The following is a 15,080-nucleotide window of genomic DNA, read 5'->3' on the forward strand; positions in this document are numbered from 1 at the left end:
GGGTCTTCATGCTCTTTAGAAAACAAATTTAACTTATCAGCACTTCCTTCCACGGTTGCCCAGAGAAGCCAAGGTGCCCCCATGGTTAGCTCAAGCTCCCACTAAGAACCAGTCTGTTGGTCCTTGAGGGTGTCAGGACACACCAGTCTGATCATTCAATCTTCTGGGTACACAGCTACCACACAGGCAGCTCCTTCAGGTATATCGTCCTCTTCTTTGCAAGTACTGGCTCCAATACAGAAAAAGAAGGCTAGAGCCATCCTGTTCACAGATAGCATCTGCTCTAACCACAAGGACTTGTGAGTGTCAGAAGCAAGCTTTAGAAGACTGTATTAAGGATGGGTCAACCATCCAAAACTGGGCTACAACTTTCTCCCAGTGAAATACCTCTCCAGTTTTCAACCATTCGATCAGGTTGTCATGTATTCACCAACATCTAGGTGAACGCTGACTCACTGCAGTGCTACACTGTTTGCCTTCTCTATGCCTTCTTAATACCTATGTCCCAGTTTTCCTACATGCGTGATGGCGTCACCAAATTTCAGACACTAAGGTATAAGCTGATTACTAAGTTTTAACAGAACAGTTAGAGCTCCTTCTAAAGTTGCTATCAAGGAGCAAGCCAGATTCCTGAAAGATGGCTTCTTACACTTACAGTGCAGAAGTCACTTATGAACAGCAACACCGCCAGCAGATTCATTAACCCAGTGCTCAATGGTTCATGTTACTTGATTCCAGCTTGGAGGGTGCTGTGCTTCAAATATTTTCAATTATAGAGAATGTCTTAAATACTTTATCTTTTGGTAGGTTTCATGATATATAAGTACATCTATGGTTGGTTGAGGTCTGATTTTTCCTGATGACAGCACTAACTAGCACTGATTAGACAGTCTAAAAAACATGATGTAGAAAAGGAGCAAGCTTCAGAGCTTTATACATAATTCAGATAAACAAAACACCCACCCAGTAACTACCAAAACAATCATACTATCCTAAACCTTACCTTCTCCCTTCCTGTGTCCCAATGTCCTGCTCTTGAATGCTTAGGTTTCCATGAGGAAAGGACCATGCAGGGTAAATTACAGGATCAGGACCGCAGGCTGTGAGCTTGCAGAAGCAGAGGCTTCATCTGGACAGATTCTTCAGAGTGCCACACACATCTCTGCTGACACAGAAGTAATAATAATAATTTCATGCTAAGAATTCTGCCAGTGCAAATGGCCAGTAGATAACATCCCTACAGAGAAATAATAAAGGACCCTTAGTTCTGTCAGGCAACTTCTAGCATAAGCCAAGGGGCCTGATGTTAAAGCTAAAAACTTCAAATGGAGAGATAAAAGCAAATTAAATATAAATCAAACAGCAACCCCTCATGGTTATGCAAATTCAGCTGAATGTCATTATAGCAAACACCCAAACTACAAGAACTCAATAAACATGGGGTCAGATGGGGCTTCTCCCATTCTATATATAAATATAGTCAAAAACTTCCACCTCTTTAATCCTAGGAACTGGCAATCTTCACTGCAGTAACTGACAGGATCAAAATATTACATTATACCAGGTCAATGTGTGGTAAATGCAAATTTCCATCAAAACCAGACTGTTCCCATCAATAATGAGATACTGCTGTGAATTGATTAGGCATGTACTATCAATTAAAAACACCAGAGTTTCTCAAAGAACATGCTTGCTCAAGAATCCCTTTTCTCCATTTCTCCATTTAATTAGTCATTGAATTATAATTAACAAATTCATGCAATCATTGTCATTTAAATCATCAAAGCTGAATATACATTCCTTCTAATTAAATAATATTAAATACAACAAAAGATGCTAACCAGGTTGTTTCAGAGCTCCAGGAAATACTCTTTTATATACATGCCAAAACAGGCAAAGATTGGTTTGTTACAGCAGATTTTTGTATCTTCCAGGCTATCTTACAAGGTATAACATATACAGACTGACCTAAGAAAGGAGAAGCACAGTTTGCAGAGACAATATATTTTAATTAACAGCTATCTCTCTAGATTCTTGCCATGTTTTGAGCAGACCTTGAAGAATTCCTTACTAACAAGTTGAATGTTTGGAAAAATGCTGAACAACAGCTACAAGGGCTGAAAATTTCCATTTACTTGTGTGGCACAAACATACACTGCACAGTCCAGGAAGCAAAGAAAAACCACTTCTGAGGTGCAGGAGCAGTTAAGATTTAGTTTCAGTACAAATAGCTGCCTCAAGGCATGACAGAGAATCCAGCAGCAAACTTCATGGCAGCTACAAGAGCACAACAAGGCGAGTAAGCTTTGCTACCTTCAGCTGAAATTCAATCAGCAGCAAAACTGCATCCTGCCACCATCCTGTAACATCCTAATGTGTCTCCCCCTTTCTATTGTTTTGGTTAGGCCCCCTCACAGGGGCTATCACAGCCAGAGCCCAACTCCAAAGCAGTCTCTTCCACCCTGACTGCCGTGAATAGGTGTTCTCCTTTACTTCAGCTAGCAAAGCTCATCCAGGAAAATCACAGCTAGGCAAGGGAAAGCTCTTCTCTTGCATGCCTGGGAATGAGATTTAGTTGCATCTTGTTGCAGAGTTCAGCTTGTACAATGCTTATGTATCTGCCTGGTTTGTGTTGAGGGATGGAGAGAAAGAAAAGGGAAAACCTTCCAATAATGTCATTGCTACAAACCAAACAGAATTTTAGAAGCCAAAATTAGGTATCAGTAGAAAGACATGCCATTGCTGCCCCATCAATCTTGTCTTATACACTGTACCAAATTTGTCTGGACAAAATACTGCATTGCATCACCTCACCAGACAGGAAGATTCTAAAAATCAGGATTTTGCAGGATGAGCTTGCACATAAGGTGTGTGCACAACTGCCCTCTGCTGTTTAGACTAAGACCTGCTCAAATAAATGATAGCGTGACCAAATCAGTTTTCCTTTGCAAGAGTCCAAGTTGTGAAGAGGCAGAACTACCTGACTTCAGATGTTTTCAAACTCCATGCACACTTATCAATTTCATAAACAAAAGCCATTCAAAACTGTCTTGCAGCATGGACCACCCAGGCAAATTTGCAGGCTGTAGCAACACTGTGCTAGCTGCAACATTCCATTCAGCAAGTATCACACAGGGGGTGAGCAGCAGCAGACATCCTCTCACCCCAAAGACAAGTCAAGTACATCCTCGGGGTGTAAGGGAAATGATGGTAATTGTGAGAAAGGGCTGCAGGGAGACACACATCTGTCAACCCATTAAATCAAGGCCTGACTTTTCACAAAACAGGAACTGGGACTTCATGTCTGGAGTCAAGAGCTTAAAGTACAGAGCCTTTAGGAGCTCATGATTACTAGGTTATAGCAGCAACTGGAAAACAGGCTAGCGACGTTACTGAAAAATGTTCAGTAAATATTCTGTAAAACTAGCACTTGCAAGCCTCTACTGCAGGGAAAGAAGTGAGAACCTGGAGTTTCTTTCAAAAACATGTGGAAACCACTGTACTTTGAAAAAGCTGCCCATTATCTAGTGCCAGGATGCTGGACAGTTGGGCACAGAAACAGCACAGAAGGGCCAGCTGTTTTCTATGGCTTCACTCACACACTCATATATGGGACGTGACAAATTCTGCCCTCCGAGAACAGCATCAGATGTCCCCATCTTCTTCTTTGGGAAGCTCTGTTTTGGTACGAATGCAGAAAATAAGCACTGTTACCCACACCAGAAGCTGTTTCCAGAGTGCCTCTGATGAAAGCTAGCCCAGTCCTTGCGAATTAATAAGTTTCAGCTCTTTGCAACAGGCCTTTGGTCACTGTATAAAGACAACCATAAACTATACTGGTCAGTGTAAGCACACACTAAAAACCAAACCAGGACTTGGGTACAACAGAAGCCTTGAAGAAAATCTATTTTTTCCACATCAGCCCTTTCATATCCGTATGTTTAAAAAGGCAGAAGCATGGGTGTACAGTACAACATGCCTTTGAAACACTCTCTAAAAGCACTGAGTGACCACTTCAAAGACTCCCTTGAAGTTTAACTCATGTTAATTTTAACACAATGGTCATGTAGGGCCACTGTACAGCCTAAGGGACTTTATACACACCGTCAACAGATGTACAAATGAAACTTAAGAAAGATTCTTCTGGGTGCATGAATAGCTGGAGCTTTGCTTTGATGATGGCTGGCTGGCCTCCTACACAGCAGGGCTGGGACTTCTCCATTTTTCAAGTTAAGGGCAACAATAACAATCCACCATCCCGCAGGGTAAGGAAATTAGTGCCAGATGATTCAGTGCGATCACTCTGGTTTTGGATTCGATTCCATTATCAACAGAACTTACTGGTGAGACATCAAAGGTAGTCCTGCATGATCATGAAACTAGCCGAGGTTTGCCTATAAAAGCTGCTTGAGAAGCTCATAACTGATGCTAGGAGACTTCACAACATAAAACTTAACAGACCTCTAATTTCCCATATGAGAAAACCTCTTGGTGCTGGAATGTAGTGCCTTGCCCTTGGAGCACTACATAAGGGAAGATCCCACTTTCTGGGAAAAAGATTAGTAGTTTTACCTGCAGTAAACTAAGATTACAGAGCTCAGCAGCAGCAAATCCACAAATAGAATGGCTCACTTCCGTTTTTAATTTGCACAGTTGAAAACACAGCACTATGCACAACTAACACAATGGCATTACTGCAACTGATGCAATACATCCGTCATTACCACTGCATTTCCGATGACCTGCACTTTGCTGATGCCTGAAACCAGTTCCAAATTACAGCCTACTCCATCCATGGGCTGTGCATGCTAGCTACACACCAGTGTAAGCCTGTCATTGCTGGAGCAACAGCCAGTTCTCATTCCAGATAATATCCTCAAGTCTTCACAGTTTGTAAGTTACTAGCTTCATCAGGAGATTTGGGGAGAAAAAAAGAAATTACCTTAAGTCTTGTTAGAAGGATTCAACATTCCCACCCTATTAGCCAAGGCACTGAAAACAGGTACCAGAGATCGCTTTAGCATACTAACCCGGTACTTCTGAGTAATCAGGTATGAGAACAAAGCTGTACATAAGACTACGTTTAAACTATGCTACCTAAAATTTTGTCTGCATCTAACTTTTCAGGATCAAGAAAACTAAAAGGGGTTAAAGCAATGCGTATCTATGATGTTTGTTAAAGCAATGATCATCTGTATGCATAAAGAGACTACTACCAAGTCTTCTATCAGAATGAGAACTGGCACCCAGCTTTGCTAAAACATAATTTTGTTCAGGAGAGCTTTCTGTAAACTAAACTGACTTCAAGTTGTCGACACTGCACCAAAGAGCATAGAAAACTGTTCAGGTTTGAAGGAAGCGTGCCACCTGCCTTAACACTTGTTTGGGTTTTTCAAGACAGGGTGGAAGAGTTGGATTTACTTTAAGAAACATTAAAAGCTGAACCAAAAAGATACTATGTTGAAGCAACCACCACCAGCAAGGACAGCAAGTAAATATGCTAACAGTTCTGTCAGCATAACCTAAGAATCCTTACTTTTTGTTTGTAAGGGTTGGAAAGGAAAACTCGAGAAAGCCTCACTGTACTCATTAAAAACAGTGGAGCCTTCAGCAATTTCACAGTTTTTCTTACATTTTCTAGGGTACAGAGTAACTTTATCCCTCTAAAACAAATTAAAATGGAAGGAGCACACCAGCCATTGTTACCTGAAGATCATGGCTACTGAGTTTTACCTTATGCTACCTGAACAATTCAAGCACAACAAAAAGACTAACTACAGTCAGCTGTTCACAGAATTTATGTTTGTACCAGCCATTAACTTCAGTATTTGTTGCATTACAGGATGATTTGACAGCACCTCAAATCTTGGGAAATTGTGTTTTCAAGGAGTTAATGGGGAAATATCTCTCCCATGGCAAACTGTCTAAGCAGACCGATTCAGTAAGAGTGATTTCTACTCCCAAACTCGGGTACTTGATTGCTAAGTGACCATGAACTACCCACTTAACCTCTCAAAAGATCTGTGCAAGGCTATTTCTGAAACATTGAGACCTATGGTTTGGAAGAATCTGACTTTATGGAAACTTACACCAGGCTTAAGAGTGACAGATGGGAATGTTGGCTAAAGTGCTCTCCGAATATCTTGCTTCTACTTGGACTATGCCACCTAGTACATTGTATTGGCATCATCAGCACAAACTATCAGCTGCTCTGGAAGACAGACACCTTAAATCATTTTCATTTTCTCAAGTTAAAACAAGCCACCACACCAAAAATACAAAGCAGCAGTTTTCATTGTTTCTTCTGCCAAACGAGTGGTGAGAGCACAAAACCAGAGAACAGTAGAAGCCAATCTGGTTTGACATTTAGAACACCCTGTCCATGGAAAACTTACTTCCATAAGTATGCTTCTGTTATTCACTTAAGCCTGTATATTACTTGCCTCCTTTTCACTAGCAAAAGGAAAACCTACCTCAGTTCTAGTTTATGGTATCATACCATACCAAAATTTCACAACATCTTTCTGTATCTATTAGCTTTAGCTAGTTTTGCCTGGGGATATCATCATCTCACCTTATCAGTGCAATTTCGTTTCTTAAGACAAATACCACATACTGTTAACAACCATTTGCTATGGTCTTGAAGACTAGAGATTGAAATGTTAACTGCCTTACAAAAAGGTTTCAAGCTTTCAAAAAACCCCAGCTTTTGTGCTCTTACAATCTGCCCAGATCCTATTCCAAACAGCTTTATTTCAGACACCTGCATTAACAAAGCTTTCATGTTTGCCAGATACAGTTTTGACGTACATCACTTTAGATGTTATTGTTACTGACAAATGGATTTGTCATACCTTCTGCAGCCAGCCATCTATTCTCATTCTGATTTGCATTTCTTTCTAAGGTGATCAGTTATTGTTTAAACGATCACACATCTATTTCCTCAGGAAATGACACAAGGTTTCAAACTTACTTAAAAGCATTGGAAGACCAGCAGTAACATTAAAAATAAATTTTAATGTTAAGTCATTTTTAGATCATTTGCTCTGACACCCAGATGTTCTGAAATTTAAAGTAGTACTATAGGGACACACAAATGCAGATAAATCTTTATTGCCATAACCTTGTTTTTTCAAAAATGAGCATTGGGTTTTTAATAGGTCGTAGTTTTATGTCTTTATATGTACAACATTACAACTGCATATTTTAATAATAATGAAGTCAGTGATACTTTGATAACTCAACACAGTGTATTTATAAAATGAATTCTTATCAAAATACACTTTTCACTGGGATAATAAATAAAATCCTGCGAAACCCACCTACACAAAGTTAATTTTAACTCTGGTAGAACCCGATGTGGTACACAGTCCATAAACTACTATGTTTGCCCCTTTATGCCCCTAGTGATGCTCATCTTCTGGGGTAAGAAAACATTTTTTCCCCCTGTTGTGGTGTGACCTCATTCAACATCATCTTCAGCCAAGCACTGTGCATTTACAATTCTCTGTAAGAAGGAGAAAAACTCATTCACAATTACATAAAATTGACAGTAGGCAACTGATTATCAAGCAATGTAATTTTACACTGAACATTAAGCAGTGTAATTACTGAGCGAACCAATTAATGTTAAAAATGGTAATCTACTTGACATAAGTGTTTGAAGTCAGTTCTGCAGAAATTATGTACTACGCAATGCCTAACAAAGTTGAAGTCAAATAATATCTTATCAGCCTCCAGTGATGACCTCTGTGGGGTTTTTGTCACTGTTCTCTAAGGAAACATTTTTCATCACTGTTTCCCTGGACCTTTACATCTCATGTACCTGACACTTTTCAGTGTTTTTACTAACTATATGGACCTTGAACCAAAATGTAACCAGCCCTGAGCTGTAAAGAGAGCTGCACAGCACTGAGTTTCTGCATTATGCAACACCATTAGGGAGTACCCTTGTGTTTCCAGGAACATAAAACGTATTATTTATTTTACAACAGACTGGCCTGCTGGCATATCACCAACATTAACATTTCCTGCACAGTACTCAAGCTAAAAAGGGAGGGAATTTCATACACAGGGAAACCCGCAAGCTTCCAAACCTGTCATGTTCTGGTGCTAGCTGACATTTGTGTTTATAGCTGGCCCAGAAGCAACATGTTAGCAAAAGCAACAGACTAATTCTAATGGACCTCTATAGCACTTACAGGCACTTGCAGGTATACAATTTTTAAAAATAAAGCTCAAGACCCAGTGCAAGAAATTTACTGCTTTACTAAGCCCCAAACCTGTATGTGAGAAACAGTGGATCCGCTTACAGTACCACAGCTGCAGTCAGACGTCTCTATTTGAAGAGAGCTTAACATAGCCTACGCATGAGAGAAGTTTTGTATTTGTTTTACCCTGTTTGCTATTCATGCTACATGCTGTTTTTCATATACACTTTTTAATATTTCAGGTGAAAAAAAAGCTTCTTTTAATCTAACTGAACATATACAAAAAACAAAACTCAAGACTGACATAGTGTATGAGAGAAATAGGTCAATTATTTTCAGACCAAACCAACAGGGAACATTTCACATACCTGGCTTATTGTAGGGAGCTTAGTTAGAAGCATTTGAAACACTGGAGGTGGTAGAGTCTGCTGTAAAACTTGTAGTAGCTGCTGCGGCTGTCCACACACAGCAATGGCATTGGTCAAGTGATCAACACCTTTCTCATATTCACCTGTAGAACAAATCATAATGTTTTGAAATAAACCTTCTTTCACCCTGTATTTACATAAAACATCCATCAACAGTAGATTAAATTACTGAGACTCAACCTACACTTTTCTTCCCTCCTCCCTTGCTGGATCTTCTGAACACAGAAGGTTAGAAACAAGCAAACATTTACCTAGGTGAATTTGACTTCCCAGAAGAAGTATAAAAGTATACTTCCCAGAAGTATATAAAAACCATCTTCTAGCAAAGGTAAAGGAAAAAAAAAAAAAAGCTATTACCTTGAGCTAGTAGTTCCTCCCCAAGCTGAATCTCCTCAAGGAAAAACTTCTGAACTGCTTCAGCATCTTTCAAGTCAGGCAACTATAACACACACAGTAAAGCTGAAGTTGTTTTTTAACTGATGTTTAAGGGACAAACTAACAAACTTTCATTCTCAACTGAAATCAAACACACACAACCATATTGTACGCTGAAACTAGGAAAACGCCCATAAATTAGAAGTGTCACCACTAACTTGAATGTACAGAGAATGTCTCTGAAAGCCAGACTTAGGTCTCATGTCATCACATCACAAATCTGTAAAGAGACAGAGCCTGAAATACTCCTACTCAGTTTATTAAGTCCACAATTTTGTAACAAATATAAACTCTAAGGTGTGTTATGCCTATCACGACTATATTTCTTACAACTGGTTAAGACAAGTCTATCTTTTATTCCAGGATCCATCAGGAACAAAGAAAGAGAAATCAATTATAGCAAAAAGCTATCAAGTTCAGTAAAAGGTATATGACATCTATGATCTTTAAGTTTGCAAAGTCCTTGTAAATACTAAAGAGGAAAACACTATTAAATGTTGCACTATCTGGCCTCTATCTGACACAAAAAAGGAACAACCATTTATGAGCATTAAGGAAACCAAAGACTGTGCACTTGCAGAAGTGTTTCTAACGCTGGAATCAAAATAGACCTTCAAACAATTCTTACAAATGCTACAAATTAAACATGTTTCAAAATAGCACTGCATTACTGAACACAGTAATACCTTGGAAAGTCCTGCTTTCTCTTTGGCAAGCTTCTGTTTCTTCCTTCCTGTAAGAATAAAAACATCTTACATTTTTAATTTGCAATTAAAAAAAGCTTTCAGGTTACAGTTTGAAACTGTGAACAAATCAAAGTTATTTTCAGAATAAGAAACTGATAATATATTCCAAATATTGAAGATTGAACACAAGACTGCAACCCACTGTCTGCAACAGAATACCATTTAGAGGTCTAATGAGGGCTAGCAGTAGAAAAACAACTCAAAATGGCAATTTTCCTCCTGCTGGCTATGGTAAAGACCAACCGTGCAGGGCCTCATGCACTAGAGGCATGAAGAAGGGAAGAGAATTTGAGTAACACAGGATTTCTCCGCATGGTTTCTAACAATGATAAAACACAGAAACACTGCCTACAAGTTAAGGCTACCTAATTTTGATAGCAGGTCATAGTATGTAAATGTACCTTCTCGGCTGCTTTATAGCAAAGCCTTGGGAACTAAACAAGCGGCAGGATGTCATCATCCCACAGTGAGAGCAATAATAAAGTCTACTTTTCTGAGATTTGAGGAAAGCAAACATTTACAGATTTAATTGCTCAACCTGAAGGCATAACATTGGTCTGCAACATAAAACTGTACCACTCCAGCAAAACTAGTGTAATTAAAATTATATATAGCTTGCTTTTAATGCACTTGGGTAGGTAGAAAGATATTTTATAGTAGCAACTATTCATACAAGAAATAATAATTACAATCATACTGATTTACTGAGAATAATGTTTTTTGTAACTCATCAGTTCATCACCTGAAACAATTATACCAATATAACTTTTAAAATACAGCCTATGTTTAAACAACAATTTTACAAGCTAGAAATAGTTCAAAATACGACTTACTATAATTTGAACTATTTGACTGTAATTGAACTATTTAACTAATTGAACTATTTAATCATTAAGTATCTGCTATTGTCCACATGATGCAGACATTCAAGAATACTGTTTCCCAAGAGTGATAATGTAACATGGGAAATCTATGGACAAGATCAAGTGTTCTTTATATAAAGGGATTTCACATTCTAACTACATGGATCACCCTTTTACCTTCTACAATACCTTAGTAACACTTTGCACCTGAATTTCTACAACTTACTGACCTGTGTACATCATTTTATAATATACAGAAAAATGTGTCGTACAGATCTGCAGTGTTCTGTAATTTTACCATTATGGTTGGTTTCAATATTAAAGAATATATATTTCTTGAAAGCTCGTGCTTCAATTAGCTCACTCCTAGTTTTCTGAAGCATTAATTTTCCCAAAACATCAAACTGTGCTATCAGGCAAACCAGCTTTGCTCATACATAAAATCTTACAGGGAAAAAAAAAAAGTATCATGAAATGTTTCACAATCAAAATAAGCCACACTGCAACTGTAGCACATTCAGTGAAAACATCAACCAAAAGTAAAAAGAGCAACACAAGGTTTGTACATCCTCTTCAGGAGGAAACTGTCTTCTTGGTGAGACTATGACGTCTTCTAAAATATCACAAGAGATATCACTCACCAGGTTAAGTATTCAGAAATATAAAGTAACTGTAACTAACAGTAAGTAAACTACTTTAGTAAGTTACTAACTGTAAGTAAAGTAAAGTAACCAGCAGAGATATGCTGGCAACTGTAATTATTTAATAAAAGCTCTTGACCACTGATCACATATGACATCATATACTTTAACCTGAAAATAGTAAAGGAATATGAAGAATTGCCAAGATTTCAAAACTGAACACTCGCCTACAGGATCTTTCAAGTCTGATTAGTATGCAATTTTACTTCCCTTAATATGTTTTCACAGGTTTCTCTAAAAGTCCACTAGTTAATGCAAACACAAAAAAACCCCGCCCCCCCCCCCCCAAAAAAAAAACAGCTCTAAAAGCTATTTAGGAATTCTTCCCCTATTGGTTGGTTGGTTGGTAGCACTACTAATGTAACTTGCATAAGCAAAAAGCAATAGCTTTAGGGATAAAACTAAATCCAGCAAAAAAAACCCAACCAACCAAAAAAAAAATAAAAACACAAACCCCATATATATTTGGTTTTTGTTTTCCCTCAAGAACCTCCAAGAAAAAACTTCCCTCCTTTCTAAAGACATTATCACATTTAGGAAAGGGGAAGAGCAATCCTTCATAGAAAAAATCCTAGTTAACATCAAAACGCATGTGCATCCATCCAAACCAGAAAGCTAAACTTCAGCTCTCAAACTGCACGACTTGCAGGTCCTTCAGGTACAGCTCCTGTTGATGCGGAGTGAGTTTCCAAACATGATAACCTGTCATGCTGGCACAGGTTGTGAAAATCCTCAAGTTGCCCCAGCAGCTTCACGGCCAGTCCCACAAAGGAGAGAAATGACCAAAAAGCCATTTGCATCTTCTGCTCCCCTCTGTAAAGTCTGCCCACAGCAATCCCTGCACTCACCTGTCCAGGTGGAAGGTGCTCTGAAGCAAAGTTCTGCATGGTCAGAAATAGTGGCTGTCTTTATACAGCTGGTTTTTGTCCCTGCCCATGGCAGGGGGGTGGAATTAGATGATTTGGTTGGTGCTTTCCAACCCTAAGTATTCTATGATTCCATTCTATGATTCTGTAAAAGTTCTGGTTTATAAATTCTAGAACACAAGTAGTAAACAACTAAAAGCTTATAATTTTAAAATACAGCTGTGGAAGCAGCTCCACATGTTTATAGCTTTGCTATTTTTTTGGCCCCAAGATTAAATATGGGTATGCCTCCCAAACTGCCAAAACCAAACCCTAAAAATGCAAAAAAGGGTTAATGAGATTAAGACATCTGGAAAACTGGTGTCCAGTTCTTTCAGACTCCCAGGAATTTCTATTTTTTTTTTAATCCTGAAACCTGAATACCTCATTTTTATGATGAGCCTTTGCAACATGAACTTTGATCCTAACACAACCCAAACAGATGTACAGTGTAACTGGGATGGCAAGAAAAACCCTCCTGGTTCTTCATTTGTCAGCATGCACTTGACCAAATACGCCAGGCAATCCACTAACGTGTTGGCTTATGTCCTTCCCAAATTTTGGTGACACTGCTTCACGGAGACTGAAAAATCTTATCCTAAGAAGATCAGTGGAACAGATCTGCTATAAAGGTGGTTTCTGTACGTTTTTACTCAAACACCCCTTACTATTGCCCAAGATATGGTGTATCTTCATCTAAAGAACTGCAACTGATTGCTACTTTGGACCTTTTTTTGTCAAGTATTTTGTAGCCCCAGCCTTGCTATCCAACAATAAAAGCACTGTAATGATCAGGTAGCTGGTATCAACACAGAAGCATCCATACTAAAAAAATCAGTTACAGTACTAAAAATAACCCCAAATTCCTCAATATTATCTAAAGCTTGAAAACTAAAAGCTGTCCAGTGCTTTTAGTAGTAGTTTTTTTAGTCCTTTTTAGGATGTAGTGCACATCCAAGGATCACAAGTCATACAGTGATGTCCTCCTAATGACAAAGCCTTTACCAATCAAACCACAATGGATATTTTCCACTTTAAAGAAAACCTTAGTTCATAATCAGAGCAAGTCTAAGGTTTATTCAGAACATTACTGCATAGAGCTCAGGTAATGAAAACCATGGGATGCAAAAATAATTTTCAGTGCTTCTGCAAAAATCTTACATCATCCAGTATTTCCTCTACTTTATATTTAACATTGCATAAAGAACATTATACTGTCAAAAATCATGTTTGCTTGTGCAATACAAGCACGTACCAGTTTAGTATACCTAAAAATTCACAATGAGTTGTGTGAAGGCACACAACTATGTGTCTAACATGCTATGTAAATGAGCAAGGGCCTTCAGATAAAGTCTTTGAAGACATAATTTGCTGTGGAAGAGCTGACAGAAAGCCAGATTAATACTCTGTGAAGCATCAACGCTGGTCACCCAACAAATTCAAGCTGTTAAGATGGAACCAAAGCCTGTAGGTTATGGTCAAACATCACGAGGTAAGTAGCAATTTTTAACCCATCTAGTTACTGACTCTTTTATCCACAAAACTACTGATCACATTATGTTTACTTGATGGGAAAGTTTACTCTAAGGGTAACTTTTTATCTTCAGATTAGCTGTCAAAAGGAATACTATGCATATCCCCAGGACAGAAACAACCCAGCACATAAATCACAGAATATTCTGGGTTGGAAGGGACCTTGAAAGGTCATGTAATCCAACAATATTTTTCATGATTCACTCAGGTACCTTAGATGAATTAGAACACCCCGAGTGCTCAGGCTTACTCTTGCACTTAATACCTTCACTAATTATTAAAATAGCTAGATAAATGTTGAAGATGTGAAATAATGAAGAGCCACGGGAGAAGCGCTCTACATTATGGATTAATCAACAGTTTTCTCTGGCATTCATTCTTACCCTGGAAGCTAATAGCAGAGCTGCCAGGAGGGTTAAGAATGCAACAAATAAAATACCTGTGGGCAGTTCCTGGCTCTTGCCTTACCGCAGCACAACTCCACTGTAAGAGATCACATCCTTTCATAAACGTCACCATATAAATGCAGTAGCCATAATGGTATGGCTGAGAGCGTAGGATGGCAATAATTAAAAAGAAAATAAGCGGGATATGAACTATTTCTAAGCCAAGGCTGTGATGCAGAAACCCCGAGTTACCCAATAACCCAATAACTACACAAAGTGCAATAAAAACCGCCACAGCAAGGAGGCCCCGTCCCCTGGCTCAGTCAAAGGGATGCCGAGAGACACCAGCTCAGACCCGCCGGGCCTCGGGGCCTACCTGGGCGCAGGCCTCCCGCCAGCCCTGCCTTACCCTCCCGGCCCCCTCCGGCGGTGGGGGCCGCTCCCCCACATGCGGGGGCCGGACCGCGGCGGGTCCCGGCAGCCGGGGGGGCGCTACCGAGGCGTCACGTGCTGCACGCCCGAGCCCCGCGCGGTGGCTGTTGCAGGCAGGGTGCGCGGGAAGCCGCAGGACACCGCCATGAGGCGCGGGGAGGGGAGGGGCAGGCCCGGACACTCACGCTCCCGCAGCCGGTTCTTGAAATTCGGGTCGCTCCGTCTCTTGCGGTCGAAGTAGATGCAGTAGCCGATGAAAAGGGCCCCGCAAAGACCCGCCGCGATGGCGCTGGTCCTGCCCACCATCATGGTGCCCGGCGCCGAGGGGAAGGTCCCGCTGCACCGTCCCCTCCCTCCCGCCCACCCTCCCGCCGCGCGGCCGGCGCCGAGCTCCGCAGGCACCTTGGGGAGAGCGGGCAGCCAGAAAGGACCCAGCCGCGC

General features: G+C 40.0%; 1 protein-coding gene, 1 long non-coding RNA gene and 1 other non-coding gene across 3 annotated transcripts in view; all 3 read right to left on the reverse strand.

The window, feature by feature from the left end:
• The window catches only part of LOC115946008 (uncharacterized), a 43,065-nt gene extending 41,906 nt beyond the window's left edge, over positions 1-1,159 (reverse strand). The window contains exon 1 of the long non-coding RNA XR_004080167.2: positions 1,004-1,159. This is a non-coding gene — a long non-coding RNA (uncharacterized lncRNA). The remainder of the gene's footprint in view (positions 1-1,003) is intronic.
• Positions 1,160-6,997: 5,838 nt separating this feature from the next.
• On the reverse strand, positions 6,998-15,065 carry TOMM20 (translocase of outer mitochondrial membrane 20). Its single transcript, XM_034060422.1, has 5 exons — positions 14,825-15,065; positions 9,760-9,806; positions 8,996-9,077; positions 8,579-8,721; positions 6,998-7,507 (listed from the first exon to the last, which is right to left on the reverse strand). The coding sequence occupies exons 1-5, from the start codon at positions 14,946-14,948 to the stop codon at positions 7,463-7,465; spliced, it is 441 nt and encodes a 146-aa protein (XP_033916313.1). The 5' UTR covers positions 14,949-15,065; the 3' UTR covers positions 6,998-7,462.
• LOC115946020 (small nucleolar RNA SNORA14) lies at positions 14,114-14,248 on the reverse strand. Its single transcript, XR_004080174.1, has one exon. It is a non-coding gene; the product is annotated as a small nucleolar RNA SNORA14 (small nucleolar RNA).
• Positions 15,066-15,080: the final 15 nt, after the last annotated feature.

The sequence above is a fragment of the Melopsittacus undulatus genome, chromosome 3 (genome assembly GCF_012275295.1).
Source record: "Melopsittacus undulatus isolate bMelUnd1 chromosome 3, bMelUnd1.mat.Z, whole genome shotgun sequence".
Taxonomy (NCBI): domain Eukaryota; kingdom Metazoa; phylum Chordata; class Aves; order Psittaciformes; family Psittaculidae; genus Melopsittacus; species Melopsittacus undulatus.